General features: G+C 45.3%; 1 protein-coding gene and 1 non-coding gene across 8 annotated transcripts in view; both read left to right on the forward strand.

Moving 5' to 3' along the window:
• LOC102568065 (solute carrier family 22 member 15-like) overlaps positions 1–11,467 on the forward strand; it is a 66,815-nt gene that overhangs the window by 51,646 nt on the left and 3,702 nt on the right. For 2 of the 7 annotated variants that reach the window (XM_019496688.2, XM_019496686.2), the window contains exons 11-12: positions 8,739–8,811; positions 11,109–11,199. The exons of 1 other annotated variant lie outside the window; for it this stretch is intronic. In XM_019496688.2, coding sequence (XP_019352233.1) covers positions 8,739–8,767 — 29 coding nt within the window. In that variant the 3' untranslated portion in view covers positions 8,768–8,811; positions 11,109–11,199. Of the gene's footprint in view, positions 1–7,290; positions 7,401–8,738; positions 8,812–11,108; positions 11,332–11,467 lie in introns of those variants that run through there. 4 more of the 7 variants (XR_009463041.1, XM_059729873.1, XM_019496687.2 and 1 more) reach the window with 4 other exon arrangements.
• Positions 3,131–3,202, forward strand: TRNAG-UCC (transfer RNA glycine (anticodon UCC)). The gene has a single exon. It is a non-coding gene; the product is annotated as a tRNA-Gly (tRNA).

Here is an 11,467-nt window from a genome sequence, read left to right on the forward strand (position 1 = left end):
ACTATATTGAGATCCCAAAAAAGAATGGGAACAAAGCAGGGACAAAGCATAGATTTCATAGACTTTCATAGACATTAGGGCTAGAAGGGACCTCGGAAGATCATCAAGTCCAGCCCCCTGCCCGAGGGGTCAGTTAGCTGGGGTCATAGGATCCCAGCAAGATAAGCATCCAAATTTCTCTTGAAGGCATTCAATATAGGTGCTTGAACCACCTCCAGTGCCAGGCTATTCCAGACCTTGGGGGCTTGGACAGTGAAGAAATTCTTCCTTATGTCCAGTCTGAAACAGTCTTGCAGGAGTTTATAGCCGTTCGACTTTGTCATCCCTTGGGGCACTCTGGTGAACAAGCATTCCCCCAGATCCTGGTGAACACCCCTGATAAACTTATAGGTGGCCATCAGATTGCCCCTGAGTCTGCGCTTGTCCAGGCTAAAGAGTCCCATAGCTCTCAGCCTGTCGTTGTAAGGTCTGTTTTCCTGACCTCTGATCATGCGCGTGGCTCTACTCTGGACTCTCTCAAGCTTCTCTGCATCCTTTTTGAATTGTGGAACCCAAAACTGGATGCAGAACTCCAACTGTGGCCTCACCAAGGCCGAGTACAAGGGGAGAATGACGTCTTGGGATTTGCTTGAGAAGCATCTGTGGATGCAAGCCAGCGTTTTGCTTGCTTTACTAGCCACAGCATCACATTTAAGGCTCATGTTCATCTTGTGGTTAATCATGACCCCCAAGTCTCTTTCATCCGTAGTGCTAACCAGCATAGCACTGCCGAGCCTATAAGGATGCTGCAGGTTTTTCCTCCCAAGGGGGAGAACCTTGCATTTTTTGGTGTTAAACGCCATCAGGTTTTCGTTCTCCCATTTCCTGAGCCTGTCAGGGTCAGCCTAGATTGCCCTCCTGTCCTCAGGTGTGGATGCTTTACCTCAGAGTTTGGTATCATCGGCGAACTTGGCCAGTCTGCTTCTGACTCCAATGTCCACATCGTTAATGAAGATGTTGAACAATACAGTGCCTTGGGGGGGACCCCACTGGTCACAGGGCACCATGATGATTGACTTCTGTCAACTACCACCCTCTGGGTCCGACCACGGAGCCAGTTCCTCAGCCAATGAATTGTGGTGGACCCGAGGCCGCAGTTGGCCAGTTTTGCCAAGAGGTGATCATGGGATACCAGATCGAAGGCTTTTTTGAAGTCAAGATATATGATGATAATCTTGTGGCTACACCAGACAAGAAAGCTGATATTTTTAACAGTTTCTTTGCCTGTTTTCTTGAACAGGGACCGGGATATCCCACCTACCAGAGGTAGGGACAAGAGAATCATCAAGGAGCACATCTGTGGGGGGCCTGAAGGGGAGATCATGCTCAGGGGCAATCAGCATGAGTTCATCAAAGGCAGGTCCTGCCTGACCAACCTGATTGCCTTTTATGACCAAATAACTAAATCCTTGGATGATGGTGTGGCCGTGGACATGGTCTTTCTAGACTTTAAGAAGGCCTTTGACACGGCCTCTCACCCCATCCTCATCAATAAATTAGGCGACTGTGGCATTGATGCCTGCACAGTTGGATGGGTAAAAAATTGGCTGATGGGGCGCACCCAGAGAGTAGTGGTGGACGGGTTGTACTCAACCTGGCGAGATGTGAGCAGTGGGGTACCCCGGGGCTCGGTCCTTGGGCCTGCACTGTTTAACATCTTCATCAGCGTCTTGGACGAGGGGGTGGAAAGCACGCTGTCCAAGTTTGCTGATGACACTAAGCTGTGGGGTGAGGTGGACACACTTGAAGGGAGAGAGAGGCTGCAAATAGATTTAGACAGACTACAAATGTGGGCAGACTAGAATAGGATGGGGTTCAATGTAGACAAATGCAGGGTGCTGCAGCTGGGGAGAAGGAATCCACAGCCTACATACAGGCTGGGGAGTTCCCTTCTTGAAAGCACAGAGGCGGAAAGGGATCTTGGAGTCATTATTGACTCCAAGATGAACATGAGCTGCCAATGCCAGACCACAGCCAGCAAGGCCAGCCATACCTTGTCATGCATCCAAAGGTGCATCTCAAGCCGGTTCAGAGAGGTGATACTCCCCCTCTATGCAACTTTGGTTACGCCACATTGGAGTACTGTGTCCAGTACTGGGCGCCACACTTTAAAAGGGATGTGGCCAGCCTGGAGAGGGTTCAGAGGAGGGCTACCTGCTTGTTGAGAGGGCAGCAGGACAGACCCTACGAGGAGAGACTGAGGGACCTGAACCTGTTTAGCCTCAGCAAGAGGAGGCTGAGGGGGAACCTGGTGGCTGCCTACAAACTCATCAGGGGGGATCAACAGCAAATAGGTAGAGCCCTTTTCTCCCTAGCACCACCTGGGGTGACAAGGAACAATGGTAATAAGCTGATGGAGAATAGGTTTAGGTTAGAGATCAGAAGGCAATATTTTACAGTTAGGGTGGCCAAAATCTGGAACCAACTTCCCAGGGAAGTGGTCCTCGCCGCTACCTTGGGCAAATTCAAGAGGAGGTTGGACGATCACCTGTCTGGGATCTTGTGAACCCAGCATTCATTTCTGCCTGTGGCAGGGGGTCAGGCAAGATGATCTGTTCAGGTCCCTCCTGACCCTAGCTACTATGATACCATGACATCAATCTCCTCTCCCTTGTCCAGGTGATAGGTCACCTGGTCATAAAAGGAAATAAGATTGGTCAAGCAAGACCTACCCACAACAAACATGGGTTTGTTTGCTGCCTATCCCTTAGGATGTTGCCATTGGCCAGTCCGTTAAGAATGGCCTCTTTAATAATGAATGAGACCCCAAGAAATCTTGTCACTATAGAGTTAGGAAATACAGCATGGCCCTGGAGAGGAAAGATGTGAATCCATTGTTACTAGATGGATGCTTATAGAACCCTTATGGAACTAATAAAGCTCAGTTTGTTAGTTCAGTCTGATAGTGCTGAAAATTGTATTTTCAAAGAAGACAATATGTGCTGTAATGACCAAAAGAAACCATGTTTCACTTAGCTTCACAAGTCAGTCTGGCAAGACTTCTTTAGTGTGAAACAGAACATTTTGAATTTCAGTTAAAACAAATGATTTTGGTATTTATTAACAAATAGGTTAATATGTGTTTCTGAAAGGGGATGTTACTCAGTGGTAGAGTGTATGCTTTCCATGTATGAGGTCCTGGGTTCAATTCACAGCATCTCCATTTCTATGCTTCTGTAGTAAAACACTGGAACAGGTTACCCAGAGAAGTGGTGGAAGCTCCATCCTTGGTGGGTTTTCAAAACCTGGCTAGACAGAGCTTTTGCTAGGATGATCTAGTTGGGGATGGTCCTGCTTTGAGCAAGGGGTTGGACTAGATGTCCTCCTGTGGTCCCTTACAACTCTTTCTATGATTCTCTGATTTTGAATGACATCCAGGTTACCATAATTAATGATGGTGGCCTCATGTTTAGGATCTGACCATTGTTCTATAGGACTGTTAGGAGGAGTTGACTCTTGATTGGGAAGTGTCCTGATATGTTCTTTGCCAGGACTGTCTTCATAGATGCTAGGGTTGGGAGGGACCTCAACAGATCATTGAGTCCGACCCCTTGCCTAGGAAGGAAAGAATGCTAGGGTGAAGAGGCTAGGACCCCAGCCCCATCCTTTTCTTAAAGATCCCCAAAGTAGGGGGGAGCACCCCCTCCCTTGGAAGCCCATTCCAAATTTTGGCCACCCTTACTGTGAAGAAGTTTTTTCCTGATATCTAGCCTAAATCTGCTCTCTGTCAGTTTGTGACCATCGTTCCGTGTTACCCCAAGAGGTGCCTGCGTGAACAGATCATCTTCGATCCCTTGCTGCGTCCCACTTATGAATTTGTAGGCGGCCACAAGATCACCTCTCAGGCATCTCTTGCGGAGGCTGAAGAGGTCCAGGTCCCTCAGTCTCTCCTCATAGGGCTTGTCCTGTAAGCCCCTTAACCATATGAGTGGCCCTCCTCTGGACCCTCTTGAGTCTATTAACATCCTTCTTGAAGTACGATGCCTGAAACTGGATGCAGTACTCCAACTGCAGTCTGACCAATGCTGCATAGAGGGGAAGTATCACCTCCCTGGTTCTATTTGTCATGCATCAGCTTTGCTGATGATTTTGTCACACTGACGACTCACGTTCATCTTGGAATCCACTATGACTCCAAGAACCCTTTCCGCCTCTGTGCTGCTGAGAGGGTCACTTCCCAGCCAGTAGGTATGCTGGATATTTTTGTGCCCTAGGTACAGCACTCTGCACTTGTCCTTGTTGTACTGCATCCTGTTGTGTACTGCCCACTTTTCTAGCCTGTCCAGGTCTGCCTGCAATTGTTCCCTACCCTCCAGAGTGTGCACTTCACCCCACAATTCAGTATCATCTGCAAACTTGGATAGAGTACACTTGACACCCACGTCCAAGTCACTGATGAAGATATTGAAGAGTACAGGTCCAAGGACCGAATACTGTGGGACCCCACTACACACATCGTTCCAGGTCGATACCAACCTGTCTGCTAACACTCTCTGGATGTGACTGCTAAGCCAATTTGTCACCCGCTGGACCGTGTAAACATCTATGTAAAAGCCTCTCTATTTATGAGAATGGGAAAAGATACTGTATTGTCTTGATGCGTGATGCAACAGCTCTCTGTTGTTTATCAGGATTCACAGTATTATATGGATTAGAAAGAAGGTATGCTTTAGTCTGTGATTATAGGGTATGCGAGATCTGACAGGAAGCCCATACTGAAGAAGAAAGCTTGATGCTGCTTTTTCTTGTCTGATGCAAATAAGCCTATTGATGAGTATCTCTGCTAGTAGAGCTTCTTTCATACTCAGTGTTTGATTGGTCATGTATAGTTGATTGAGAAGTGTCTATTGAGATGACCTCCTTGTGAAATAATGAATATATGGAAGATATGGGGGGCAGTGCTGTGTGATGGTGAAAACACACAGTTGAGAGGTGAATGGCTTCCTGACAGAGGCAGTGATCATATAGCTCTTTGTCCCACATAATGCATTGGTGTGGTGTTGTCTGTCAGCATGTACTTCCCCTCATATAGAGGCTACCACTCCTGAGTGGATGTGTGACTCAGTAGACAGCCACGATAGTCACAGACATAGATTTCTTGAACACTTAAAGGTTTTCCTAGCAATATAGCAAGGAGAGAATTTCTTGCAGCCCTGTATCCAAAATGTCCACATATTTTTGCTTGATAGTGATTTCATGGAGTGCTCCAAAAGAAGTAAGTTGGGTGGATATCACTAGCGCTCCAACAGTGTTGGTCAGGGAAATGGAAAATGTATCTTAATTGCTCATACCTGAGGGACAAAAAAATCAGAGGCAGCCAGATCTTACATGCCAGAAATTCAGCTTCTGTCATACCGCCTTAAGTTTTGACACAGAGGGGAAAGGCCTCTATATTAACTAGAATAAGAAAAATGGCAGAAATTCCATTTTGTGAAGGGTTTCAATTTATTTTTTTAAGGATGTAAATACAACACTAAAGCTTTGAACTTCCCTGCAGTGGAAAGTCTTGGAAAAAATTGTTTGGGATTATACAACATTCTGACAACAACAAATTATTGTGTCTGACCCTTGTATTTTGTAATACTTAACAGTACTGCATTCATATTTTTAAAGAAAGACATATACCAAATGAAAAAATGAAACGTTTCCTTCCTGCATATTGTTTAATTTGTCTTTTTCATCCAAAATAATATTTTCTGTGAATTTGACAACATTTTTCAAAGGGCTTCTGATTTCAGTGGAACTACAATAGACTTATAAATACGTCCATATCTTTTTCTGATCATGTACTTCTATGTGTGAAAATGTTTGTTCTATTATTAAAGCAAATGGCAAGCTAGAAATTAAATCATTACTAACAGTAAAACAGAGAGATGCTGCAAGCGTTCTGACTCACTATCATAAGAAGGGTTTGGATTCCATTATGTACTCTTTTCTGCTCTACTCCTCCTCTCCAATTCTGTGTCAGTAAAGGATGGTTCAGTTGCACCAGTATATTACTGGTGGGACAAAGGCACCTAAGATTTAGGTGCAGTTACAATGGATGCTATTGGCTAGAGTCCAGTGTCATGTAGCAAGGTTCAGGCAAGCTGAGAATAGGATCCATTTCTTGTCTTTCATTATGAATTATTGCTTGAGCTGGAATTGTCTCAATTTATAATGTAGGGAGGTGCTCATTTCCAGGAGATTCCCATCAACTTTGGAATCGTTCTTCAGTCCAGAGTAGCACAAGTTTTATTTTATTTATTTATTTATTTATTTTACAACATGTTGCAGAGTACTTCTTACGCCTTTTGGAAGGACTGGACTGCATTAGAAGAGATTGGGTTTTGGAATTAAGATCTATGGGTAGAGTATATTCTATAATACTGGTTATAGTTAGGGCTGTGTGAAATGCCTGTGTTTCATTTCAGTTTTGTATTTGGCATTTCAAACGGACAGCGATTCATTTTGGCATTTTGAATTGCTGTTTTGTTTCAGCTGAAACTGTTTTGAGTTTTGATCTTGTTTTTACTCTGTTTTGGTGTTTCAGCTGTAGGCTATAATGGGGAATGACTAAAATGCCTATAACTTTGTCATTTCTTGCCTGATTTGTTGAAAACAGCAGGAATGGTAGCCCCTGCTGAGGCCATGAAGCCTGCCAAGTTTCAAGGAGATAGGTGCAGGGGTTTCTGGGAAACTGCACTTTGTCACGGAGCAGGGTTTCTAGAGGTGGCCATGATACCCCTAGGGACCTGTGACTGTGCCAGCTCTGCTCTGCGGGCACCATCTCTTCTCGCCTACTGCCACATCTTGTTGGAAAAGATAATAAGGGAGGCTGCCCTCGAGCTTCAGCTCAGTCACAGTCCTAATGGACCCCGCTAAACCCTGTAGGTTCTTGGACCCCTTGCTTGGACCCACTCTAAGTAGGTGCCTCAAGGGGACACCCTAAGCCTTATGGGCTAGATACATGGCTCCAACCATCCCTTACTGCACCCCATGCCTCGTAGATAGATGTCGATATTGTCCCTGTAATGAGGTCTTTGTCTCACTCTACCTTCTATTGTTGCTGGGCTCTCTATGCCCCTGATGCTGTGCTATCACTGGTGCTGGGGCCTCTACACAACACAGTAGTGTGCCCCAGTGAGATCTCCTCCTCCCCTACAGCCTCAGCTCAGTCCATCACTTTAAATAACAACAGGTAAGCAGCAGAGTAGCACTAGCATCTCAGGCAGCCAAACTGTCACAGAGCCTTTCTTTCCTTTCCTGCAGGAGCTTCTTCTCCAGCAGCTGCCAGAGAACTCTCCCTGCCAGCCCCAGCCCTGGGGCTTAGATGTGCCCAGGGCCCTGCCTCCTTCCAGTTGGCTGACCGGGGACAGGTGGTAGGTTGTAGGCATGTTGGTCTAGGGACATGGCAGACAAGGTTCTTTGGGTAAATCTGATATCTTTTAGTAGACCAACTGAATAGTTGGTGAAATATATCTTAGCAAGCTTTTGGGTTAAAAACCCTTTGTCAGGCTGAGGAAGCACCTGCAGTTGTTGTGTGTGCTCTTCCTTGATGGAAGGAGTAGTAAAGAAGCCAGAGGCTGGCATGCAGTGCGGGCAAGAAAGCCAGTCAGTGGAAATGGAAATGGAGGAGTCAGGGGGTGAGAGACAGGCTGGGGTCAGGGGAAAGGGAGATGTAGCAGGTAAAAGTGGAGAGGTACCTGGGGAGTCAGATGTCCAGCATTCCAATGTCTATATTGAGTCCATGAGTTTCTGTACCTAGGAGGTTGATGAAGTGCAGTTCATAGGCTTGTCTATTAAAAGTGGTTTGTAAATGCAACCAAGCACTGAACCTCACTAACCTCTTCACCAGAAGCCAACTTTCTACAGCCCAAAACACACTGAATGGATCCGGACCATGCCATAACAAGACATGCAAAACCTGCCAACAATATCTCCAGTATGGAGATATCTTCACAATACATATCTCTGTCAGGGCACCAAATGCCCTGATGGAAAATACGTAGGAAACACCAAACAACAACTGAACACCAGAATGAGCATACACTGAAAATCGATCAAAGACGAGAACACCCAACTACCTGTTTCCAGTCTCTCAGGTTTGATCCTCAAAGGGAATTTACAAACCACTTTTCACGGACAAGCCTTTTTAGATCCCTCCCCCAGAACACTGGGATTGGAAGGGACTTTATGGCCAGTTGGCAGATAGTGGCCAGCTACAGATGTCAGTCTGCTCTTCTCCCTCCCTCTCCTTACTTTCTTTTTTCTTGCAAGCCCAGCTTTGAAACACCTTTGAAACGCCGAAACATCTTTGAACTGTTTCAACTTGTTTTGTTTCGTTTTGAACGTTTCGACATGTCTCCTGTTTCGTTCAGATTCAGAGTTTCAAGTGTCAAAATGCTCGAAACACCACGGAAATGAAAGGGCAGTCGAAATTTTTTGCACAGCCCTGGTTATATGTTTTGTTGGTCTGGGGTCTGGGTGTTGAGAGAACTGCTGGAGTCAAATTAATGCCATTAACTGAATTTTCCCCCCCAAAATATAGTCAGGCTATTTAGAGCTAGAGATGAGCTCTTGACATTATTTGTGTAAATTCAGTTTTAAAAAGAAAGATGAAGTATAGATGGTTCTTTATAGGAGAATTATTAGCTAAAGGTGCACTGTGATTATATTCATATTACAGAACTACAGACACTTTTTCTTGTTTAAAACAGAAATGCTGGCTTGGGTGTCTGTTCAATGACTTGTAGATTTGGTGGTATTTTAGCTCCATTTGTGCCTTCAATGGTAAGTTAACTTTTTGTTTTACTGTTGTTAATTACTGATATTTTTTCTGTAGATAAATATTTTTCAAGGGAAGTTTGTTATCTCTATGTATGTATTTTTATGCCCAGCCTACCTGTATTGATGCAATCAAATCCCAGAGTTAATTAATGATTTTTTTTTAAATTTAAAAGTTCATTCTTTTGGAAAAGAAGCAAATTAACTTGGTAACTTGTGTGCATGTAATTCACATTGACGTCAAACGTAAAGTGAAGAACACAAATTGTAGATCCTGATTTTTTTAATATAGTTTATTTGAAAGATACAGGCAGTCCTCAGACTTACGACACAATTGGTTCTTGAAAAATGTGTCTTAAGTTGAAATGTTGCAACTCGGAACCAATTTTCTCATAAGAAACACTGTTATAAATGGGGGATTGGTTCCTGAACCAAGGCCCAATACCCTATTTTCACCAAAAATACCCCAGAATTTTGTACTTGATCAATTATAGATGAGTGTAACAGGAGGAGCGTGCTCTCCCCTAGTTACCCTCTGTACCATGCCAAGCTTCCTACAAGCACCCTCAAATCTCGCCCACCACAACTTCGATGTAGTATGTTTTATAGGGAGGCTACCTTTCGTCCTCTTGGCCACGATTCTCCTGCTGTCACTACTCCCGTTTCTAGAATGGGTGTTCCGTGCAACCCAGTCTTATGGGCTATGCGTGGCTCCAACCACCCCTGTATCACGCCCCAAGATGGAATGGACGATATTTGGTCTCTGGCCTCGTACTGTCTCTTGGGCTCTCCGCAGCCCTGTCTCTCAACGGCGCCTCACTGGGCATTCGGGCTCACTGCAGCCCTATCTGTCTCTCAGTGGCACCCCACTGGGCATTTGGGCTCTCTGCAGCCCTGTCTGTCTCTCAGCAACAACCCGCTGGGTGTTCAGGCTCTCCGCAGCCCTGTCTGTCTCTCAACGGCACCCCACTGGGTGTTCGGGCTCTCCGCAGTCCTGTCTGTCTCTCAGCGGCGCCCCACTGGGCGTTCAGGTTCCACACGACCTTTTCTCGTTTTGCCTTACCGGGCGCTCGGGGTCGGCACACTCCCGCTGCTGCTCTTTCAGGCTTACGTTGATCGTTGCCCCCCTGCTCTGGGGCCTCTCACAGTGCTGCCCCTGCTCTGGGGCCTCTCACAGTGCTGCCCCCTCTCTGGGGCTGGGGTCCCCACACTACCGTGAGTCCCCTTATGAGGCCTCCTCCATTCCCTTATAGCCTCACCCAAACCTCCGGTCACAAAGAGCAAACAGAAAGCATAAGCCCCTATAACATAAATCTCAGACCTCTGGCTCCAACATTCTTCCCGCCACACCAGGGGTGCTTCATCTCTCACCATCTCAAGCCGCTTGTGTATTCAAGCTTCTCATTACTCTCTCTGGCAGAGCTCCTTCTCCCTTAGGCGCCAGCAGGGAACTGCCTCCTGGCCTCCAGCCTGTGATTAATATAGGAGCCAGGCCCTGCCTCTTCTGGTCAGCTGACTAGGCAGGTGTGGGTCACTAGTTCGCTCTGGTTACCCCAGCAACCAGCACCTGCGTGGTTATTCCAGCTCTCCAAGTAGCAGGCACCTTAGTGCCCTGCTATAATGAGTAATATAGCTACATTAATGTATTTATATTGTAAATAGTAATCATATTGATTTGGAAGTACTTCTTTGAGGTGATTTTGCTGGACTTTTTGAAGGGTCCTTGGCTGGAGTCTTCTCAGGAGTATTGGCTGCAGGTTTTTCTAGAGTCTGTCTGCTTTCTTAAAGAAAGTGTCCAAGGAAGTTTGGACAGAAGTTCTCCAGGGAGATGAGGAATGCAGCGAACAAGCGTTGTTAAGTTGAAACTGACATCATAAAGCTGAAACAGGGTGTCAATTTATAAACGTTTTAAGTGCTAAACCTTGTAACTCGAAACGTTGTAAATCGAGGACTGCCTGTATGTGAAATGATCAAATACTGCTGCAATAGCTTAGGATATGGTGGCTGTGTCAACACGAGACACTGACTGCATAGCTGTTACTGTGCAGTCATTTAATACTTGCAAACACAAGTACTAAGTGACTGTGCTGTAACCGGTGTTACTGTGCAGTAGCGTCCCTGAATGGCTTTTTGGTGTCACTAACTGTACAGTAGCTCATTATTATGCAGAAGCCTCACATCATGCTTTGTGCCATGTGATGCTGCTGTGCCGTAGTAACAAGCTACTGCGCAGTGTCTTGTGTACATGTGGCCACTGGAGCATGAATTAATTTTATGTATTTATTTCTGATTTTCCATTTCAGAAATCTCTTAATCCATCTGTGCCATTTGTGGTTTTTGGGATCAGTGGATTATCAGCAGGATTCTTGACTCTTCTTCTTCCAGAAACTCTAAACAAGCCAATTGCAGAGAGCATTGAAGACCTGCAGATGCCCAAATACCAATCTCTAAAAAACAAAAAGGCAGAGTAAAAGCATTTTAATGTAGCTTTTTATTAATTTACATACATCTGCAGGTCACAGTATGGTAACGTTTTCCAAATTATTCAATCTGTGCATTATATCTTAAAAATGTTGGTTCTCTTGTTCCATAATGCCCTGACTGTGTTTAAGCAGAATTTAAAACTTTTAAAAAGCCTATTTCTCACTTAGAGAAGAAATCT

This window comes from Alligator mississippiensis, chromosome 6 (genome assembly GCF_030867095.1).
Source record: "Alligator mississippiensis isolate rAllMis1 chromosome 6, rAllMis1, whole genome shotgun sequence".
Taxonomy (NCBI): domain Eukaryota; kingdom Metazoa; phylum Chordata; order Crocodylia; family Alligatoridae; genus Alligator; species Alligator mississippiensis.